The sequence below is a fragment of the Tursiops truncatus genome, chromosome 20 (genome assembly GCF_011762595.2).
Source record: "Tursiops truncatus isolate mTurTru1 chromosome 20, mTurTru1.mat.Y, whole genome shotgun sequence".
In the NCBI taxonomy this organism is placed as follows: Eukaryota; Metazoa; Chordata; class Mammalia; order Artiodactyla; family Delphinidae; genus Tursiops; species Tursiops truncatus.
Window position 1 is genome coordinate 9168842 of NC_047053.1, and position 24110 is coordinate 9192951.

The following is a 24110-nucleotide window of genomic DNA, read 5'->3' on the forward strand; positions in this document are numbered from 1 at the left end:
AGTATGGCCTTGGCACCTGGGAAGGGAGTCTTATCATCAAAGGAGGACCAGCATTGGCATCCCAAGAAGAGGGGCATTTAATCTTTATTTTAACATGGACATTCTTTACTTCTGGTCAGTGTACGCTTTCCTTTACTAATTAAAGCAGATGTACAGTGTGTGTGTGTGTGTGTGTGTGTGTGTGTGTGTGTGTGTGTGTGTGTGTGTGTGTGTTTAAGGGCCATTTATTTTTACTTTAATTTTGGCTGCATTGGGTCTTCGTTGCTGTGTGCAGGCTTTCTCTAGTTGTGGCGAGCGGGGGCTTCTCTTGTTGTGGAGCACAGGCTCTAGGCACACGGGCTTCAGTAGTTGTGGCTCTTGGGCTCTACAGCGCAGGCTCAGTAGTTGTGGTGCACAGGCTTAGTTGCTCCGCAGCATGTGGGATCTTCCCGGACCAGGGCTTGAACCCGTGTTCCCTGCATTGGCAGGCAGATTCTTAACCACTGTGCCACCAGGGAAGCCCACAATGTATATTTGATAGGCCACAAACAGGCTGTTTTAGTTAGCATAAAATTCAAGTTAGCTCATGAAAAAGCCAGAATTACTTCCCCATACCTCAATATGTGAAAATTTCTTTTATCAACACCCAGTAAATACTTGTTGAATGAATGGGTAAATGCTTGGATGAGTGAATGGAGAAACATACCATGTTCTTTGTGAGAAAGATTCAATAATCTTTAATTCAATAATAATCAATAATTCAATAATAAGCAAAAATGTTGATTATCCCCAATTAAGGTGTGAAACTAATACAGTACTGGGGTCGACACAGAGATGAGAGACCCAGACCCCGCTCCCAGGAAGGACTTGCTGCCCAGTTGTGGGGAGTGTAACCTGTGCACACAGCCACCTCCCCTGAGGTCTCACCCCTGCTGCGGTGGCAGCATCTGGTGACTGAGCAACGTCAGGTAATAAAGGCCCTGGTTCAGCCCAGTGATGGGCAGCTCTGACAGGTGGTGCAGTTGGGTTGGCTAAAGCTTTGTGGGGTCTTTGCATCTGTTTAACTTCTTCCTCTGCCTCCTCCTCTTCTTTCCCCATCCTTTCACAGATGTGGATCCCTAATAAATAGACTGCACCCCAAATTGGCTTCCAATAACCCAACCTGTAACAAATACTAATTCAAATACCAAATAAATACAAGTAAAGCAAGAAAACAAAACGAAACTGGAAACAACCTAAATGTTTATCAATAGGGAAAAGCTTAGTCAATAAATTATGGCACAGATTATGAAATGAGATGAAGATGAAAAATGAATAAAGGACATTTTATGAACTGATATGGTAAAATGTTCCTGATACATTGTTAAAATTCATTTAAATACATTGTTAAATGAATTTTAAAAAGCAAGTAGCAGAACACAATCCCATTTAATTAGAAAATAGAAACTGAAATGTATTTGCTTTCCTTCCTCCCCTTCTAAGAATCTTGCTTAACTGTGAAAAGATTGTGTGTGTGAATTCAGAGCAGCCCCCTTAGAGGGATTTACAGAGTTGACAGGATTAAATTGAATTCCTTTCGTGAGGACAGTGTATGTGGAGAGAGCCCAGGCTAGTGTGTCCGGCAGCACTGGGCTGGAAATCTGGCCCTTTGGCTTACCAGGGGTGAGATCTTGGGCAAGTCACACAATGGCTCTGATCCTAAGTCTATCATCCAAAATTCCTCTCAAGGTTCTTGTGGAAATTGAATGGTTAATGCAAGTGTCTGGCACAATCCTCATCAGATTTGCGTGCTCAATAAATTCTGTTCTTTCCCCTGGCTTCTCCCCTCCCATTCCGGCCAGGAAATCCTACTCTCCACCACCCGCTTCCCTCCTTCCGAGCGAAGTGAAGAGAGCTGGCCAGAGCTAGGGGAGCATGATGGCTGAGGCCCCAGAGGAAGCTCAGATGCCAGGGACCCCAGGTCAGGATTGAGCGAGAGCAGAGCAATGGGCTCCTCTGGACCCGGGTTTGCAGTGATGGAGACACCAAGGATTCTGAGGTCTTCAGATGCAGGAAGTGAAAGGAGGTGTGGGGCAGACTGCACCTCTGTTTCCTTCTGGTCTAGTGCTTCTCTCCCAAATGATAAAATTGAGGAAGTCATGGGAACTCAAAAGAAGCGGAAAGGGAGTAGACACTCCCTGCAAGAGGAAAGCAGAGCTGGCCCCGTATCCAGCTGCCCTGTGCACACCACGTCTGCCTGCGTTTTGATTTCAATTCCATCCTGTTATTTACTGCCTCAATCAGGGAAACGGGAGATTCCCAGATTATAGACTCCTGGTCTTTCAGACACAAAGACCAGCAGGTCTCCAGTCACTTAGGTGGCTCCTCCTTCAGTCACCTCCATCCCAACTCTGCAGGATTTAGTTTTTTCCAGCTCTGGTCACCGCTGCACAAAGAACTCAAGAATCATAGCCTCTGGACTTTTCACAGGTAACCAGGTTGGGGATGCAGGTGAGACTAAGGGGGCAGGGAGGATGTCAGAGAAAGCAGGGAGAGGGGACTGTGAGACTGAATGGGAAGATATATAAGGGGGCAGCTTGGGGATTTAATGACCGAGCAGAGATTTTAGACTCTCTTCCCTTCACTGGATGCAGATTGAATTGTGGCAGCCACAACCTCAGTCACAAACTGAGACTCACACTCAACCCCTTCTCTAGCCCAGTTCCAGCCCTGTCTTCAGCCCCCACTCCAGCCGAACGCCATACCAACCCCAGTTCCTCCTTTAACCCCAATGGCATCTTCACCCCCAGAGTCAGCTTGAACCTTTGTGGGTTTTTTGGCCGTGCAGTGTGGCACACGGGATCCTAGTTCCCCAACTAGGAATTGAACCTCTGCCCCTGCAGTGGAAGCGGGGAGTCCCAACAACTGGACCGCCAGGGAAGTCCCAAGTCAGCTTGAATCTTAACACCAGCCCCCACCCAAGCTTGAACCTCAACTCTCTCCTATTTCCAACTTCAGCACCAAGCTTAGGTCCAGCTCCATCCATGGCTTCAACATGAGTACTGACCCCAGTCCTAGCAGGAGACGCAACCTCGATTCCAGCTCCCAGTGTTAGACCCAGTCCTAGCAATACATTTAGCTCCAACTTTACCTGCACTGTCAACCCCAAACTCAACCTGACCCTAGCTCAAAGCCCAATCCTGACCCCACTTCTGACCTCAGCTGCAAAGCCAAGCCCATCCCCCGTTGCTAGCCTTGACCCTGGGCTTCTTCTCAACCCTCATCTCTTCCCTTATCTCCAGCCCTGCACGTGGGTCTTACCTGGTCCCAGCCTCCATCTTTATCCCAGCTCCTTCCCCAGCCTGGCCGCTGGCCCTGCCTCTACTTCAGCTCTGACAGCCTCAGAGGCCGTGTTGGTCCAAACATGTCAGTGAAGTATGAAGACCTCCAGTACTTGGAGAGTGAAGGGAAAAGCCAGGGGTTTACAGATGGTAAGATGAATGGGGAAATGGTCTTTCCTAAAATCTCCTCTGAATATGTTTAGAAGGATTTCTGCTGTCGTGTCATGTCTGCACCTCTACCATATGTACTGGTGGGGTCTCTCACTCTGAAGGGGAGGCCCCAGCCTCTGGGGACCCCAATAAAAACACGATTCAAGGTCCACAGCAGTCCTGGCTTCCTGTGCTCTGGGGAAGGGCATGAGAGTAAACCCATTTTCTTTCTCTCTCTCTTTTTTTTTTTAATTTTGCCACTTAAAAGATTTACTGGCTATTTATTGTAGCTATTATTATTATGGACACATCCAGGAATAACAAAACGTAGGCCCAGATTAATTACACTGAAGGAAATTGCTAATATTGTCTTTTAAAACCATTGCAGCCATAATGATTGTTACCTCCCAGCCTCGGCATGTTAAAAGCACCTAGTGTACATTTTCCAGAATTTTATTTTTCCTTCTTTTATTTCCAAAGTCTTTATTTTAAATTAATTAATTTATTTTTGGCTGCATTGGGTCTTCGTTGCTGCGCACGGGCTACTCTTCGTTGTGGTGCGCAGGCTTCTCGTTGCGGTGGCTTCTCTTGTTGCAGAACACAGGCTCTAGGCACGTGGGCCTCAGTAGTTGTGGCATGTGGGCACAGTAGTTGTGGCTCACAGGCTTAGTTGCTCTGCAGCATGTGGGATCTTCCTGGAGCAGGGCTCGAACCCGTGTCCCATGCATTGGCAGCTGGATTACTTAACCACTGCGCCACCAGGGAAGCCCTTATTTCCAAAGTCTTGAGGAATAACTTCTTTGTAGAGCCTTTACCTTAATGGCCAACAGTATATCTCTTCTCTCCTATATATGTGCCCTACTTGTACTTCTACTTATTAATCCAGAGGTCAGCAGTGTGTGTTCCTTATGGGCAAGTGCAATGTGCCCCATATTAGTAAACCCATTTTCTAACTTGTTTTCACTGATGAGTGTGAGCCTGCTAAGGTAGTCGCCGTCTCTCTCCCTGGGTCCTCCTGCCTGGTGCCCCAGCTCTGATGATAGGACCTTATACATCGCCATCATCCCCTGTCTGTGTGTCTTTGTGTACATGTGTCCCCAGGGGTGTGAGGGGCCCGTATGACTGAGCACTTGTGCTGGTCCATGAGGGGTCAGTGGCCTGGACGTCCCCCCGCCCACAACTCTCCTTGTCCAGCCTCCCCCCAGCATCAGCTGCAGCACCCTCCTCCCTGCAGGTCCCCGTGGCCCTATCCTCCTCCCCGTCTCTCACGTCCTGGACCCTCCTCGTCCTGACACCCTCTCCTCTTGCAGGGCTGCCTGCCCTCGAGACCTTCCTGCAGCGGCTCCTCTCCAGCACCCGCTCCTTCCTGCTCTCCCTGGGCCTCAGCCTCCTCCTGCTGGTCGGCATCTGTGTGATCGGATCCCAAAGTGAGGGGCACAGGGTGGGCAGGGAAGAGAGAAATAATGGGGTGCACTGGTGGGGGCACTGGTGGCGAGAGTGATAAATGAGGATGACTGCTGGCCCTGTCACATCAGTTGGGGAATGAGGTCAAATTACGTCCCCTCTCTAAGCCTTAGTTTCCTCACCTGCAATACTGTATAACAATAGTACCCATCCCTTTGGGTGGGGTCACGCTGTAGGGACCCAATGACACAATGCATGTCAAGTGCCCTGCCCAGTGCTGGCACAGAGGACCTGATAACCCTTAGCACTGATTGTCTCATCCGCCTGATCAGATTCCAAGTTTCAGAGGGACCTGGCAACCCTGAGAACAACTTTCAGCAACTTCACTTCAAACACCACGGCTGAGGTCCAGGCACTGAAATCCCAGGGTGAGCCTGGTATGGAAGGGGCTCTGGACTGGGGTGGGGTGCGGTGGGAGAGGGGGAGGAACTGACTCCTGAGCCCTGAGTCCCTGTGTTCTCCAGGTGGAAGTTTGCAAGAAATGATAACATCTCTGAAAGCTGAGGTGGAAAGTCACAAGCAGGAACTGCAAGCAGGTGAGAGACCCTTCGGGAGAGTGTGTGGAGGGGTGAGTGCCAGGCACTCAGGGCAGGGGGAGAAATGGGAGCAGTCACGTGGTGCTGAGTGCCCTCCCTTCCAGCCCGTAGCTTGAATGACAAGGTGCTTTCTCTGGAGAGCAGCCTGGAGAACCAGCTGCAGGAACTCAAAGCAGGTCAGGCCCCTGCTCCCCTCCACCTGGGCATGAGGCGTGTGGGAGGGCAAGGGGGTTCCTAGGCTGGGGCCCCGGGCGTGGACCTCTGGTCTCCAGGGACTCAAGGAGCAGAAGCCACACCCAGGGCACTGTCCCCACTGCCCATCCGTGTGCGTCCCAGGTTATTCCGAAATGCTCTTGCGAGTCCAACAGCTGGTCAAGAACCTGAACTCCCTGACCTGCAAGATGGCTGCTCTCAAGAGCAATGGTGAGGGCTGCAAGGGGTGGGCCGGCCCCAGCGTCTGCCCACATCCCCCAGACAGCATCTCAGACCCTCCCCTGCCCCGGCCCCTTAGGCTCGCAAAACAACTGCTGTCCTACCAGTTGGCTGGAGCATGAAGGCAGCTGCTACTGGTTCTCTTCCTCGGGGAAGCCCTGGCCCGAGGCTGAGAAGTACTGCCAGCAAGAGGATGCCTACCTGGTGGTCATCAACTCCAGAGAGGAACAGGTGAGGCCCCTAGAGCGCAGGTCCAAGACACGTCCCATTGAAGAGCGTGGTTCTCCGCCTTGGCTGCATATTGGCATCACCTGGGGAGCTTTTTTTTTTTTTTTTTTTTTGCGATACGCGGGCCTCACTGCTGTGGCCTCTCCCGTTGCGGAGCACAGGCTCCGGACGCGCAGGCGCAGCGGCCATGGCTCGCGGGCCCAGCCGCTCCGCGGCATGTGGGATCTTCCCGGGCCGGGGCGCGAACCCGTGTACCCTGCATTGGCAGGCGGACTCTCAACCACTGCGCCACCAGGGAAGCCCGACCTGGGGAGCTTTTAACAACGACTGCCATCTGAGCCAGACCCTCAGAGGTTTAATTGGCCCCGGGCGTTGGGATTAACACCCCGAATCTCCTTGACGGGTTTCATGAACACGTGAAGTTCAGAACTGCTAGTCCAAGGAGTTGGCAGGGTGGGGAGAAGTCACCACTGCCCTTCTGTTGTCCCAGGATTTTGTCCAGGCCCATATAGGCTCCTCCTACACCTGGATGGGCCTCAGTGATCTGGATGGAGTCTGGAAATGGGCGGATGGGACGGACTATGAGACCAACTTCAAGTGAGTGCCCCGGGTTTCTGTGCCCTTCTTCCTCGTTCAGCTCGGTTCCTCCAGGGTCTGACCCTCAGCCCCTTCTCCCTGACCTGGATTCTGTGCCTCCCTAGCTGCCTGTTGTCCTCTCCCCTCAGGAACTGGAAGCCAGGCCAGCCGGACGACTGGCAAGGGCACGGGCTGGGTGGGGGCGAGGACTGTGCCCACTTCCACCCCGATGGCAAGTGGAATGACGACGCGTGCCAGAGACCCTACCACTGGATCTGCGAGGCTGGGCTGAGCAAGGGCAGCTAGGGGAGCGGACCACCTGGCCAAGGAAATGGCGGGGCTGGGGGAGGGGGACCTTCTCCTTGTGGGAGAGGAATAATCCCTGGGAGATTGGAGCACTGCCATTGTTTGGAGTTGGTTTTTTTTTTTTCCCCCTTAACTTTTAAAAGATTATCTAGAGTTCCTAAGGTATTTTTTAAAAAAGTTCTGCTTTATTGAGGTATAACTTAGGTACAAAATTGTAAGATATTTAAAGTGTACATCGTGATTTGATACAGGTATGCGTTGTGAAAGGATTCCCCCATCTAGTTAATGAACATATCCATGACCTCAGATATTTATCTATTTTTTTAGGTGAGAACACTTAAGTTCTACTCTCTTAGCAAATTTCAATTATACAATACAGTGCTATCAACTATGGCCACTGTGGTTTTTATAATTATTTTATTTAAAAAAATTTTATATTGGAGTATAGTTGATTAACAATGTGTTGGTTTCAGGTGTACAGCAAAGCAATTCTGTTATACATATACAGGTATCTATTCTTTTTCAAATTCTTTTCCCATTTAAGTTATTACAGAGTACTGAGCAGAGTTCCCTGTGCTATACAATAGGTCCTTGTTGGTTATTTATTTTATTTTATTATTAATCTATTTTAAATAGAGTAGTGTGTACACGTCAATCCCAAACTCCCAATCTATCCCTCCCCCCAACCCTTCCCTCCTGGTACCATAAGTTCGTTCTCTAAGTTTGTGAGTCTGTTTCTGTTTTGTAAATAAGTTCATTTCTATCATTTTTTAAAGATTCTGTACGTAAGCAATATCATATGATATTTGTCTTCGTCTGACTTACTTCACTTAGTATGATAATCTCTAGACCCATCCATATTGCTGTAAATGGCATTATTTCATTATTTTTAATGGCTAAGTAATACCCATTGTATATATGTACTACTTCTTCTTTATCCATTCATCTGTCGATGGACATTTAGGTTGCTTCCATGTCTTGGCTATTGTAAACAGCGCTGCAATGAACATTGGGGTGCATGTATCCTTTTGAACAATGTTCTTCTCCAGATATATGCCCAGGTGTGGGATTGCTGGACCTTATCGTAGCTCTATTTTTAGTTTCTTTCTCTCTCTCTTTTTTTTTGCCGTGCCACGCAGCTTGTGGGATCTTAGTTTCCCGACCAGGGATTGAACCTGGGCCCTTGGCAGTGACAGTGTGGAGTCCTAACCACTGGACCACCAGGGAATTCCCTATTTTTAGTTTTTTAAGGAACCTCCATACTGTTCTCCATAGTGGCTGTACCAATTTACATTCCCACCAACAGTGTAGGAGGGTTCCCTTTTCTCCACACCCTCTCCAGCATTTATTGTTTATAGACTTTCTGACGATGGCCATTCTGACTGGTGTGAGGTGGTATTTCACTGTAGTTTTGATTTGCATTTCTCTAATTATTAGTGATATTGAATATCTTTTCATGTGCCTCTTGGCCATCTGTATGTCTTCTTTAGAGAAATGTCTGTTTAGGTCTTCTGCCCATTTTTTTGATTGGGTTGTTTTTTTTGATATTGCCCTGCATGAGCTGTTTGTAAATTTCAGAAATTAATCCCTTGTTGGTCACATGGTCACTGTGTTTTACATTAGGTTCTCAGAACTTATTCATCTTATAGCTGAAAGTTTCTACCCTTTTACCAACCCTTTCCTGTTCCCCCCAACTCCCGGCCCTTGGCAACTACCCTTCTACTTTCTATCTGTGAATGCAACTTTTTTTTTTTTTAAAAGAGTCTACATGTAAGTGATACCATACGGTATTGTCTTTCTCTGTCTGGCTTATATTACTTGGTATAAATGCCCTCAAGTTCCAACCATACTGTTGCAAATGGCAGGATTTCCTTCTTTATCATGGCTGAGTAATATTCCATCATTTTATATATACATATATATAATGGATATATGGTAGAATATTATATTATTCTTTATCCATTCATCCACTGATAGACACTTAGGTTGTTTCCATATCTTGACTATTGTGAATAATGCTCCAATGAACATGGGACTGCAGATATCTCTTTGATATCCTGTTTTCATTTCCTTTGGATATAAACCGAGAAGTGGAATTGCTGGATCATATGGTACTTCTGTTTTTCATTTTTTGAGGAACTTCCATATTGCTTTCCATACTGGCTGCACCAGTTTACATTCCCACCAACAGTGCCTAAGGGTTTCTTTTTTTCTCTACATCCTCACCAACTTCTGTTTCTTTTTAACCTTAAAAATCAGCTTTATTGAGGTGTAATTCTTACCCAATAAAATGCACCCACTTAAAGAGTAGAGATGACTCTTGACAAATATGAATACCTAGGTAACTACCACTCCAATCAAGATAGAACATTTTCCATCACCCACCAAAGTTCCCTTATACCCCTTTGCGGTCTAACCCACTTATTTGTCCCCAGGCAGCTAATGATTTGCTTTCTTTCACAGCTAATTGGTTTTGCCTACTCTAGAATTTCTTATGAATGAAATCACACAGTATATACTCTTTTGTGAAATCTGATGTATTTCATGTCACCTGATTTTTAACAACCTTAAAATGGCAGAATGGAGAAGCTAGGTGAGGTCTTGGAAAGTCCTATGTTATTGTGAAAAGAGCATTTTCCTTTCATATAGATTTGAGTTCAATTCTTTTTCTGTCACTTAAAAGTCAGGTAAACTTAGGGTAATAAGGAAAGGTAATTCTTTCATTTCTTTGAAGATCCCAGAATTGTTGGGAAAAGTAGATAAGATCCCAGGTGTATTGGCTACCTATTGCTATGTAACAAACCACCCCAATGCTCAGTGGCTTAAAACAACAAGCATTTATTATACCTCACAGGTCTGTAGATCAGCTGGGTGGTTTTTTAGTCTGGCTAGGCGTGTCTCATCTTAGCTGGACTGGTTCATGCATTTGTGGTGGGTTGGCTGGGAGCTGGCTGGTCTAGGACAGCCTCTCTGCTGTGTCTGACATTTGGCTGGCTATGGGCTGGGGTAATGGGCTGGGGTAATGGACCATGTTAGGCTAGCCTGGGCTTGTTTGCATAGTGTTTGGGCAGGGTTCCAAGAGAGTAATCTGAAGAGTTGCAGGGACTCTGGAGCCTTAGGTTTGGAACTGAAGCATCACTTCTGCTGCATCCTATTGGCCAAAGTAGATCACAAGGCAGCCCAGATTCAGAGAGTTGGGAAATAGACTCCACCTTTTGATGGGAGGAACTACAAAGCCATATTGTGGAGAGAATGTGTATAGGGAGGGATGGAAATTGCTATTTTTCTAACAATCTAGCATACCAGGGGAAGCATGTCAATCATGGAGAAACAGCTCAAAGCTAAAGGTTCCCATTAAGAGAGGACAGGACCCATTCATTACTCTACTGGTACCAAGAAAACTGCCTGGCATATAGGAGTGTCTCAGTTAATGTTAATTAAAATTAAAGAGGGTGATGTCAGAAGGAAGGTATGGGAAAAACAAAATTTAGCTCCCAGGAAGCAGCACCCTTTCACTTTACCCTGCCCACCAGCATCACATAAAAATCATCAGGATGGAGCAGAGAGAGGTCTTGATGGAAAGTGCTCTGAGGGGACCTGGAACTGATGGGTCCAGAAGACACTGCCCAATATGCAAGAGATTCCATAAGGAGCAGCAGTACCCAGTGAGTTCTGTGGCCACAAAATACTGGAACCCAGTGTAGCCAAGGGCACAGAACATTAAAACCATACCAATAATACTCCAAACCAATAACTTCCAGGTCATTTCCCTCATCACTTTATGCAGTCCCACTTAATTAATTCTTGTTCTGCTGGATGTTGGGTCAGCATTCAAGGCTCATGAAGTTCTCTGTGTCTAGACTAGAATAGTCCTGGAAATCCTGACTCAGTCTAACGATGGAACTGACAGTTATCTAAGCAACATCTGCTCAGAAGCCCATACTCCTGAGTGTGTCCCTTGAAATAATAGTATTTAAGAATACTTGGTACCATGCCTTTCCTGAGGCTTTCAGACTACCCTTCTTTGTTGAAGACATTTTTCTAAACCACATAGCTACAAACAGGGTCTTCAGGCAAGAGCAGAAGGAAACAAAACTTACAGATTGATAAGGTTGAATAGCTACAGTTAATTTATTATAATAACCACCAATATCATAATGGGGAATAATGTTATCTATTGAACGTAATACAGAACTATTTTATGAGGATTTGATGTATGTTTCCCAAAGAGGAAGACCATTTTGTGGTCAATGAGGGCACTGACAAATCTCCAACACCTTCCAATCTGTAGAGTGTACAATCTCTGAAACACTTATATTACCATTAACATTTTGCCAGTACATATTAACCTAGGGATGGCTGAATTCCCTTTTGATTGAACAGCTCTTCCCATATAGCTCTTAAAATAGTGGTGAGATAGTTAAGAATATGGTGCACACCAAATGAACCTTTTTTGTTTGTTTGTTTGTTACCATCTCTCTCTAAAGGAAAAGAAAAAAATCTTTGTAGTGATCCAGTGACCTTCTGGGGAACCCCCAAAATCGTTTAGGGTAAAAGACACCTTCAGAATTTTATTTTATTTTTATTTATTTATGTATTTTTAAAAGAATTTATGTATTTAATTATTTATTATTTATTTTTGGCTGTGTTGGGTCTTCATTGCTGTGTACGGGGGCTACTCTTCATTGCAGTGCGTGGGCTTCTCATTGCAGTGGCTTCTCTTGTTGCAGAGCACAGGCTCTAGGTGCACGGGCTTCAGTAGTTGTGGCACATGGGACTCAGTAGTTGTGGCTCGGGGGCTGTAGAGCGCAGGCTCAGTAGTTGTGGCGCACGGACTTAGTTGCTCTGCAGCACGTGGGGTCTTCCAGGACCAGGGCTCGAACCCATGTTCCCTGCATTGGCAGGCAGATTCTTAACTGCTACACCACGAGGGAAGCCCCAGAATTTTATTTTTCTGAATTTAAGGTCTGATCTTGAGAAGGCAAAATTAAAATTTTTCAGATAAGTTGGGACTTCCCTGTTGGCGCAGTGGTTAAGAATCCGCCTGGCAATGCAGGGGACACGGGTTCCAATCCCTGGTCTGGGAAGACCCCACATGCTGCAGAGCAACTAAGCCCATGCACCACAACTACTGAGCCTGTGTACCCTAGAGCCTGCGTGCCACACTACTGTGCCCACACGCCACAGCTACTGAAGCCTGCATGCTCTAGGGCCCGTGTGCCATAACTATTGGGCCCACGTGCTGCAACTACTGGGCCCGTGTGCTGCAACTACTGAAGCCCGTGCGCCTAGAGCCTGTGCTCTGCAGCAAGAGAAGCCACTGCAATGAGAAGCCTGTGCGCTACAACGAAGAGTAGTGCCCCCTGCTTGCTGCAACTAGAGAAGAGCCTGCATGCAGCAATGAAGACCCAATGCAGCCAAAAAAATAAAATAAAAATAAATAAATAAAAGTTATCAGATAAGTTGATTACTTGACCAGGGTTGTAGCATGAATGCTGGAATAAAGAATTGTTGAGATTTCTACAAGGGTGACAGTGAAATATTTAAAAAATAAAAATAGCAGAAAGTAACACAATTGTAAGAAACCTTAACACATTGAGCAGTGAGGAACTTTTGCTTGCTGGTTTTAATAAGCAAGGATGTAATAAATTCAGTATAAAGCACAAAAAGTTATTGTGATGAGATATATAATCTCTGCTCTCTCAACAGACCAAATAGATGACGATGGCTTTTACTATTTCTTGTTTAGAGCAGAACGATTTGTTATTTTAATAGAGAAAAATAATTTTTAGCCTTGCCTTAATATAATATTTGGCAGGAAAATATTCTCATACTTTAAAAATGTTATAATAAACTCATCAATATAAAACCAATCTTGCCAGTTTTAATACATTCCATTCCTTCTTTTTAGTGCCATTATTTATAGGTATTATATAAAGTCCAAGGAAAATAAATTTAATTTCACAAACCTTCTACAACTTTTTATCCACCCAGGTTTTACCCTTCATTATCATTTACACATTCTGGAACAACTAAACACTTTAGGGAAAAAACTACTGTCTTTTTTCCCTTGATTAAAAAAAAAATCACACACACAAAAAAATCACATTTTTTTTGCATACACAGTCCTATTTCTTTGCTATCATTGTTTCAGATAGTCTCCACCACTTTGATTAATTATAACTGTCAAGGTAATAAATTTCACAGACAAAGCTGGGAGGCAGGTGATTGAGAACTGTTTGTTATATACCAGGGTCTAAAACTCCAACAAGACTCATGATCACACAACTACAACTCCCTATAGCCACACGCATTCCTTTTACACTTTTTAAAGTGGCAAAATGATTGTTTTAACATAACCCAAGTCAAGAAATATGAAGAGTGTGAGATTTCCTTGAAGTGTCTGTATTTTTGTCCTTCTTGTAAGCTAATGAGCTAGTCTGCCATCACTTTATATGTATGAGCAGAAGATCTGACACCACTTGGTCAGAGAGAAAAGGTTTTATTATTCACAATACAGCAAACAGCACGAGCCTCACGTTTGTTTCAGTTCCCTTGTCTTCCAAGCCCAAGGGAGTGACTCAGAGGGACCCCAGTGAATGCTGCAGATGCAGTGAGTTTGCATCACAGCAGAGGTACACAAATCTTTGTTTTTAATTGAACTATGGTTGATTTACAATATTGTGTTATTTTCAGGTGTATAGCAAAGTCATTCCGTTATATATATATATTTTTTCAGATTATTTTCCATTAAAGGTTGTTATAAGATATTGAATATAGTTCACTGCACTATACAGTAAATCTTTGTTGCTTATCCATTTTATGTATAGTAGTTTGTATCTCTTGATCCCATACTCCTAATTTATCCTTACCCCACTCCCTTTCCCTTTTGGCAAGCATAGATTTGTTTTCTATGTCTGTTAGTCTGTTTCTGTTTTGTATGTAGATTCATTTGTAGTATTTTTTAGATTCCACGTATAAGTGATATCATATAATATTTGTCTTTCTCTGACACTTCACTTATAGTATGATATTCTCTAGCTCCATCCATGTTCCTGCAAATGGCAATATTTCATTCCTTTTCTATTCCACTGGGTATATACTACATCTTCTTAAGCCAATTGTCTGTTGAGGGGCACTTGGGTTGTTTCCATATCTTGGCTATTGTAAGTAATACTGCATGTATCTTTTAAAATTAGAGTTTTCGTCTTTTCCAGATATACACCTAAAAGTGGGATTGCTTGATCATATGGTAGCTCTATTTTTAGTTTTTTAAGGAATGTCCTTGCTGTTTTCCACAGTGGCTACACCAATTTAAATTCCCACCAACAGTGTACAAGGGTTCTCTTTTCTCCATACCCTCTCCAACATTTGTTATTTGCAGAATTTTCAATGATAGCCATTCTGACCAGTATGAGGTAATACCTCATTGTGGTTTTGATTTGCAGTTCTCTAATAATTAGTGATGTTGAGTGTCTTTTCATGTGCTTTTTGGCCATCTGTATGTCTTCTTTAGAGAAATGTCTATTTACGTCTTCTGCCCATTTTTTGATTCGGTTGTTTTTTTGGTATTGAGTTGTATGAGCAGTTTGTATATTTTGGATATTAACCCCTTGTTGATCACATGATTTGCAAATATTTTCTCCCATTCCGTAAGTTGTCTTTTTGTTTTGTTGATGGTTTCCTTTGCTGTGCAAAATCTTTTAAGTTTGATTAGGTCCCATTTGTTTATTTCTGCTTTTATTTCTTCTGCCTTGGGAGACTGACCTAAGAGAATAGTGCTATGATTTATGTCTGAGAATGTTTTTCCTATGTTCTATTCTAGGAGTTTTATGGTGTCATGTCTTATATTTAGGTTTTTAAACCATTTTGAGTTTATTTTTGTATATGGTGTAGGGGAGTGTTCTAATTTCACTGATTTACATGTAGCTCTCCAGCTTTCCCAACACCACTTGTTGAAGAGACTGTCTTTTCCCCATTGTATATTCTTGCCTCCTTTGTCATAGATTGACCGTAGGTGTGTTGGTTTATTTCTGGGCTCTCTATTCTGTTCCATTGATCCATATGTCCTTTTTTTGTGTCAATACCATGCTATTTTGATTACTGTAGCTTTGTAGTATTGTCTGAAGTCTTGAAGGGTTATGCCTCCAGCTTTGTTCTTTTTCCTCAGGATTGCTTTAGCAATTCTGGGTCTTTTATGGTCCCATATAAATTTTAGAATTATTTGTTCTAGTTCTGTGAAAAATGTCATGGGTAATTTGACAGAGATCACATTAAATCTGTAGATTGCTTTGGATAGTATGGCCATTTTAACAATATTAATTCTTCCAATCCAAGAGCATGGGGTATCTTTTGTGCTCAATTTCCTTTTCTTTGAATCATCTTCAATTTCCTTTATCAATGTTTTATAGTTCTCAGCATGTAAGTCTTTCACCTCCTTGGTCGGGTTTATTCCTAAATATTTTTTTGTGATGCAATTTTAAATAGGATTGTCTTTTTACTTTCCCTTTCTGACATTTCACTGTTAATGTAAAGAAATGCAACAGATTGCTGTGTGTTAATTTTATATCCTGCTACCTTGCTGATTTTGTTTATCAGTTCTAGTAGTTTTTGTGTGGAGTTTTTATGGTTTTCAATATATAGTATCATGTCATCTGCATATAATGACAATTTTACCTCTTCCCTTCCAATTTGGATACGCTTTATTTCTTTTTCTTGTCTAGTTGCTGTGGCCATGACTTCCAATGCTATGTTGAATGGAAGTGGTGAGAGACATCCCTGTCTTGTTCCAGATTTTAGTAGGAAGGTTTTCAGTGTTTCATCATTGAGTATTATGTTGGCCATGGGTTTGTCATAAATAGCTTTTATTATGTTGAGATATACAGAATCATTTCTTAATGTGGCTGTAACACAGCCACTGTCCATTTTCAGCTTGTGCCCATGTTCTCAACTGATCCATACATAAACCAAGCTTGGGCTTTTTCTCCCCCTTCAAATGAAAACCAGGGAAGAGAACTGATGCAAATGTGGTGGGTGAGAGGGGCTAGGGGTGTTACTTGCTCATGTAGCTCACTTGGGCCCTTTGATCTGGTCCTGCTTAGGCTTGATTCAATTTCCATCTGAGCATGAACTGTTGCTGTATATGTCTGACCTTATGATTTGGTAGGTCTGACAAAACCCAGTTCATAATGAGAAGTTTCAGATACATGGTTACATTGTATCCTATGGTTAAACATTCCATCTCTTCCAGGGTCCAGTAACATGTCAAAAGCTATTTCTCAAAGTGCATCTAATTCTCTGCTGCAGATATCATGGTTTTATTCCAGAATCTCAGAGGCTTGTGTTGTGACTCTTCTACTGGAGCTTTCCATAAGCTCCATTCTGCATCTAACACCTCCAAAACTTAAAGTCTGTGGGTCATATGGCCCAAATAGCAAGGTTGGTTGCATTGCAGACTTAATCTGCTGTAGTGCCTGTTCCTGCACTGGATCCCATTCAAAACTGGCAGCCTTCTGCATCACCTGGTATATGGACCAGAGCAGTATTTCTAGATGTGGAATGTGCTGCCTTCAGAACCCAAAGAAGCCCACCGGGCACTGTGCTTTCTTCTTTGTGGTGGTGGTGGGGAATGCAAACAGCAACAATTTATCTTTTACTTTGGAGGGGATATCCTAGAAATCCCCTAACCACAAGAACCCTGAAGCAATTATACTCCAACAAAGATGTTAAAAAAAAAAAAAGAACTGTAACAGCCTTATTGAAGTGGCTTATCCCTGAATTTTTATAGAGTTTATCTCCCTACATCCTGTAGAGTGTATGTGCCCTACCAAGGCCTCCAGTGTACTAGCTACCTCTTGCTCTTCCTGTCCAGTCAGCATGATGTCATCAATGTAGCGGATCAGTGTGACATCTGTGGGATGTCCAGATATCCAGATCTTTCAGGACTAGATTAAGATAGAGGATGAGAGAGTTAAATAGCCCTGAGGCAAAACTGTAGGTGAATATTGTCTGTCCCATGTGAATATGAACTTTTAAAAATTTTTAAATTTTATATTGGAGTATAGTTGATTAACAATGTCATGTTAGTTCCAAGTGTACAGCAGAGTGGTTCAGTTATACATATACATGTATCTATTCTTTTTCAAAGTCTTTTCCCATTTAGGTTATTACAGAGTATTGAGCAGAATTTCCTGTGCTATACAGTAGGTCCTTGTTGGTTATCTATTTATTTATTATTTAAAAAAATAAATCTATTTATTTATTTATTTATGGCCGCACTGGGTCCTCGTTGCTGCGTGTGGGCTTTCTTTAGTTGTGGCGAGAGGGGGCTACTCTTTGTTGTGGTGCACAGGCTTCTCGTTGTGGTGGCTTCTCTTGTTGCGAAGCAGGGGCTCTAGGTGTGTGGGCCTCAGTAGTTGTGGCACACAGGCTCAGTAGTTGTGGCTCGTGGGCTCTAGAGTGCAGGCTCAGGAGCTGTGGTACATGGGCTTAGTTCCTCCATGGCATGTGGGATCTTCCCAGACCAGAGATGAAGCCTGTGTCCCCTGCATTGGCAGGCGGATTCTTTGGTTATCTATTTTAAATATAGCAGTGTGTACACGTCAGTCCCAAACTCCCAATCTGTCCCTCCCCTACACCCTTCCCCCGGGTAACCATAAGTTCATTCTCTAAGTCTGTGAATCTGTTTCTGTTTTGTAAATAAGTTCGTCTGTATCATTTTTTAAAGATTTTGCTAAGTGACATCATATGATATTTGTCTTTCTCTGACTTACTTCACTTAGTATGATAATCTCCAGGCCCATCTATGTTGCTGAAAATGGTATTATTTCATTCTTTTTAATGGCTGAGTAATATGAACTATTTTTTTGATCTCTTTTCTAATTGGAATGGAAAAGAATTCATTAGTCAAGTCAATAGCCATATACCATGTACCTGAGAGCTTACAAGTATGCTTTGACAGTAATGCGCACCCAGCACAGCAGCTGAAATGATAGCTTGGTTAAGTCTGCTTCACACTGTGGGAGAAAGAACCAAGTGCAAGCCATTGGTAATACCAAGATATTAGACCAGAACAATACCACATCCCTGGAGAAATTCATAATATTAAAAGACTTGGGGGCTTCCCTGGTGGCGCAGTGGTTGAGAGTCCACCTGCCGATGCAGGGGACACAGGTTCATGCCCCGGTCTGGGAGGATCCCACATGCTGCGGAGCGGCTGGGCCCGTGAGCCATGGCCGCTGAGCCTGCACGTCCGGAGCCTGTGCTCTGCAACGGGAGAGGCCACAACAGTGAGAGGCCTGCGTACCACAAAAAAAAAAAAAAAAAAAAGACTTGGGAACCACAAAAGACCCCAAATAGCCAAAGCAATCTTGAAAAAGAAGAACAAAGCTGGAGGCATCACACTTCCTGATTTCAAAGTATATTACAAAGCTGTAGTAATCAAAACAGAGGGTATTGGCATAAAAACAGACACAGAGATCAATGGAACAGAGAGCCCAGAAATAAACCCACATATATATATAGTCAATTAATTTATGACAGAGAAGCCAGTAATATACAATGGGGAAAGGACAGCTCCTTCAATATATGATGTTGGGAAAACTGAACAGCCACATGCAAAAGAATGAAACCGGACCACTATCTTACACCATACACAAAAATTAATTCAATATGGATTAAAGACTTGAGTGTAAGACCTGAAACTGTAAAAATCCTAGAAAAAAACATAGGGAGTAATGTCATTGACATTGGTCTTAGCAATGTTTTTGTGGATCTGACTCCAAAGTCCAGGTAAACAAAAGCAAAAATAAATAAATGGGGCTACAACAAAGTAAACAGCTTCTGCACAGTGAAGGAAACCATCAAAATGAGAAGGCAACCTACTGAATGGAGAGAAGATATTTGCAAATTCTATATTCTATGAGGGATTAGTATCCAAAATATATGAAGAACTCATACAACTAAATAAAACAACAACAACAAACAATACAATTTAAATATGAGCAGAGGATCTGAATAGACATTTTCCCAAAGGAGACATACAAATGGCCAACAGGTACATAAAAATGTGTTCAACGTCACTAATAATCAGGGAAAAGCAAATCAAAACCACAATGAGATATTGCCTTACACCTATTAGAATGGCTATTATCTGAAAGACAAGAAATAGCAAGTGTTGGTGAGGACGTGGAGAAAAGGGAAACCTTATGCTCTGTTGATGGGAATGTAAATTAGCGCAGTCACTACGGAAAAGAGTATGGAGCTTCCTCAAAAAATTAAAAGTAGAACTACCATAAGATCCAGCAATTCTACTTTTAGGTATTTATCTAGCAGAAACAAAATCACTATATTGAAGAAATTTCCGCACCTCAATGTTCATTGCAACATTATTTACAATAGCCAAGACATGAAAACAACCTAAGTTTCCATTGATGGATGAATGGATAAAGAAGATCTATCTGTCGATCTATCTATCTATAATGGAATATTATTCAGCCATGAGAAAGAAAGGAATCCTGCCTTTAGTGGTAACAGATGGGCCTTGAGAGCATTAGGCTACTTGAAATAAATCAGACAGAGAAAACAAATACAGTTTTACCTCACATGTATGTGGAATCTGAAAAAACCTGAACTCACAGATACAGAGAACAGATTGATGCTTGCTGGGGGTAGGGGTGGGGTGGTCTGACACAATCTCCATCACAGACTTGACGCTCAGTAAAAATTTGCTACTGTCGCCTGCTCCTCCCCTCCTGTTCCAGTCAGGAAATCCCATTCTCCATCACCCTCTCTCCTCCTTCCCACCATGGTCTTGAATCCTTGGTTGACTTCTACTTCTGAGTGCAGGGAAGCCCAGAGCTGGGCAAGCCTGATGAAGCTGGGTCAGGGGTTCAGATTCTAGCAGGCCAGGTCTGAATTGGGCAAGAGAAGAGAAATGGGTTCCTCTAGACCAGAGTCCATGGTATCTGGAGACATCAGCAGTTCTGGGGAATTTAGAGGCAGGAAGTGAAATAAGATGAGGCAGAGGAGAAACAATAAACTGCACCCCTGGCTCCTTCCTGTCCTGCTAGCACCCCCTCCCAAATGAGGAAGTCAGGGAGCTGGAAAGAAGGGGAAAGGAGAGGAAACGCTCCCTGAGAAAAGGGTGCCAGGTGGGGTTCATCCCCCACTGCTACCTAAATAAACCCTTTGCCTGTATTCCAACCTGTTTCTTATTTATGGTCCACAGTCAGGAGCTAGGGGATCTCAGGGTACAGAATGCTGGGCCCTTCACACACAGTCAGGAAGGATTCAGTCACTCATGTGGAATCTCTCCACTTTATGGCCCTTCATTCAGAATTTCCGGACCCTGGTACCTGGGCTGCCTGAGGAAACCAGGAATCACATTCTCCAACTTTCTGCAGATAACAGGACTGAGGAGGCAGGGAGAGTAGGAGGGAAGATGGGGGAGGGTGACTTTGTGGTTTCCTTGGAAATAAATGGGAGTTTGGATCACAGATTGAATTATTAATTGGAGGAGATTGAGACTCTGTCTCTCCACTGACCTCAGGATTGGGTTAGACACATCTTCAGGATAGGTTCCCCTGTCCTCTGTAGAATAAAGAATCCTCCCGAGCTATAAATCCCTCTATAGCTCTGGGTTTCCTGCTTTGGGCTGTCAGTGACTTGCAGTTACTAGTTCAAATGTCTGTCCAGCCTCAAGGATAGAGTCCTAGGAGGGAGAGCCACACCTGCCCCTTCCCTGACATAGTCTCAGCTCCTGGGATGGGGTGGAGGGTGGAGGAAGGAGCTTTCCCAAGGAGCAGACACAGTATTTCACAGTCACAGGAATCAGACATCTGAAATGGAATTTTACTTAGTTCTGTATAACATCCTGGCATTGCTCTGGAGCACACGTTATCGCTAATGGCAGAAAATCACCTTGTCAATTCGGAAGAATCTACTCACTTCTGGATTTTCTGTCCTTTTCAGGCTCAGGTCAATTCTGGATGCTCTCCCTTCCCTCTTCCCCTATTCGTCCTGGGGATGATAATACTTTTTTTCTTTTTTTATAAATGTATTTATTTATTTTGGGCTGCATTGGGTCTTCGTTGCTGCGCGCGGGCTTTCTCTAGTTGCGGCGAGCGGGGGCTGCTCTTCATTGTGGTGCGCGGGCTTCTCATTGCAGTGACTTCTCTTGTTGCGGAGCACAGGCTCTAGGCGCACCGGCTTCAGTAGTTGTGGCCACTCGGGCTCAGTAGTTGTGGCTTGCGGCCTCTAGAGCAAACGCTCAGTAGTTGTGGTGAACGGGCTTGGTTGCTCCGCGGCATGTGGGATCTTCCTGGACCAGGGATCGAACCCATGTCCCCTGCTTTGGCAGGCGGATTCTCAGCCACTGCGCCACCAGGGAAGTCCCGGGATGATCATTCTTGATGGAGCAGGGCGTCATGTTTTCCTCACAGGTGTCATTTCTACTTCCTGTCAGTGGGCCTACTGGTGTGAGGGCTTCGCCCTGAGGTCTTTTGCCAGCCCTTCATCTGAGAAGCAAAGCACAGATCTTCTCTGCTCTGTTGAACCCAGCCCACTGTACGTTCAATCTTCCTTGTCCCCAGAAATCTGACCCCACCAGTAGTCCAAGAGCCAATCCCTTTTATAGGAACCAAACCAAGGACTCACTCGCTCTTTTTTTTTTTAAGTTGAATTATAGTTGATTTACAATATTGTGTTAGTTTCAGGTGTGTAGCAAAGTGATTCAGTTATATATATATATTTTTCGGATTATTTTCTATTGTAGGTTATTATAAGATATTGAGTATAATTCCCTGTACTATACAGTAAATCCTTATTGCTTAATTATTTAACGTATAGTAGTTTGTATCTGTTGATCCTATATTCCTATTTATCCCTACCCACCTCGCTTTCCCCTTTAGTAACCATACATTTGTTTTCTATGTCTGTGAGTCTGTTTCTGTTTTGTATATAGATTCATCTGTATTATTTTTTAGATTCCATATATAAGTGATATCATATGGTATTTGTCTTTCTCTGTCTGACTTACTTCACTTAGATGATAATCTCTAGGTCCATCCATGTTGCTGCAAATGGCAATATTTCATTCTTTTTGTGGCTGAGTAATATTCCATTATATATACATATATATATATATATATACACACATTTTATACACACACACACACACACACACACACACACACACACACACACACACACATCTTCTAGGCCAGTCGTCTATTGATGGGCACTTTGGTTATTTCCATGTCTTGGCTATTATAAATAGTGCTGCTATGAACATTGGGGTGCATGTATCTTTTCAGATTAGAGTTTTCATCTTTTCCAGACATATACCCAAGGGTGGGATTGCTCGATAATATGGTAGCTCTACTTTTAGTTTTCTGAGGAACCTTCATGCTGTTTTCCATAGTGGCTGCACCAATTTACATTCCCACCAACAGCATAAGTAGGTTCCCTTTTCTCCACACCCTCTCCAGCATTTATTATTTGTACCCTTTGATGATGGCCATTCTGACTGGTGTGAGGTGATACCTTATTGTGGTTTTGATTTGCATTTCTCTAATAATTAGCAATGTAAAGCACCTTTTCATGTGCCTGTTGGCCATCTGTATGTCTTGTTTGGAAAAATGTCTATTTAGATCCTCTGCCCATTTTTTGTTTGGGTTGTTTGTTTTTTCAGTATTGAGTTGTATGAGCTGTTTGTGTATTTTGGATATTAACCCCTTGTTGATTGCATTGTTTGCAAATATTTTCTCCCATTCCATAAGCTGTCTTTTCATTTGTTGATGGTTTCCTTTGTTGTGCAAAAGCTTTTAAGTTTGATTAGGTCCCATTTGTTTATTTTTGCTTTTATTTCTTTTGCCTTGGGAGACTGATATAAGAAAACAGTGCTACCATTTATGTCCAATAATGCTTTTTTTTTTTTTTTTTTTTTTTTGCGGTACGCGGGCCTCTCACCGTTGTGGCCTCTCCCGTTGCGGAGCACAGGCTCCGGACGCGCAGGCTCAGTGGCCATGGCTCACGGGCCCAGCCGCTCTGCGGCATGTGGGATCCTCCCGGACCGGGGCACGAACCCATGTACCCTGCATCGGCAGGTGGACTCTCAATCACTGCACCACTAGGGAAGCCCCAGGGTTGTTTTTTTTTTAATTAAAAAAAATTCGACAAATAAATGACACTGAAAAATATCTAATTAGAAATTTCCAAAGATCTAGAGCATAAAGTTATTTACAACACAGATTTGTTTGAAAACAAACGACAGGCAGCAATGGAGGGTGGATTAACATTTTGGGTTGGGAATGAAAATCATGCCATAAATGCATATTTAATGATTAACAAAGGAAGTCGTGATCTGTGTTAATTAATAAAGCACATTATAACCTAAAAAAAAAACGAAAGAAATTCTCCCAACTTGCACAAGCTCTCCAAGTTTGGAATAAGTGAGTCAAGGTCACATGATAATGGTCACCCCCACAGCAAAGACAAAATCAAACAATTCCAGCCTGGTTGGGAGAGGACTGGGGTGTGATGGTGTCACAGGTGCCACAAAGGAGAGACTGTCCCAGCTCTGAAAAGTCAGAATGCTTGGAGTGGGGTTGACTTAGATGAGGGTGGGCAATTTGTGACAGGTTCTGAATATTAAGAATATCAATATCGAGGGACTTCCCTGGTTGTGCAATGGTTAGGAATCCGCCTGCCAATGCAGGGGACACGGGTTCGAGCCCTGCTCCGGGAAGATCCCACATGCTGTGGAGCATCTAAGCCCATGTGCCACAACTACGAGCCTGCGCTCTAGAGCTTGCGAGCCACAACTATTGAGCCCGTGTGCCTAGAGCCCATGCTCTGCAACAAGAGAAGCCACCGCAGTAAGTCCGCGCACCACAAGGAAGAGTAGCTCCTGCTCGCAGCAACTAGAGAAAGCCTGCACGCCAACGAATACCCAACGCAGCCAAAAAATAATAAATAAATAAGTTTATTTAAAAAAAAAAAAGAATATCAATATCCAGAAAGGGTGCAGGGACTGGAAGGAAGCACAATGAATCTGGCATAGCCGACGCATTGCAAATTGAATTTGCAAGCCGAGACTTGCAAATTGAACAAAAAATGT

General features: G+C 43.6%; 1 protein-coding gene across 8 annotated transcripts in view; it reads left to right on the plus strand.

Annotated features, from left to right (window-relative positions):
• The first annotated feature begins 1890 nt into the window (after positions 1-1890).
• LOC117309537 (C-type lectin domain family 10 member A) overlaps positions 1891-24110 on the plus strand; it is a 36462-nt gene continuing 14242 nt past the window's right edge. For 2 of the 8 annotated variants that reach the window (XR_012328795.1, XR_012328797.1), the window contains exons 1-9: positions 1895-2448; positions 3261-3449; positions 4760-4876; positions 5186-5290; positions 5378-5449; positions 5554-5625; positions 5786-5872; positions 5961-6112; positions 6600-6706. Coding sequence is in view for 5 of the 8 variants with exons in the window: in XM_073798393.1 (XP_073654494.1) it covers positions 3383-3449; positions 4760-4876; positions 5186-5290; positions 5378-5449; positions 5554-5625; positions 5786-5872; positions 5961-6112; positions 6600-6706; positions 7465-7499; positions 22991-23124 (948 nt within the window). In the remaining 3 variants the exon portion in view is untranslated. The other 6 variants (XM_073798393.1, XM_073798394.1, XR_012328796.1 and 3 more) reach the window with 6 other exon arrangements.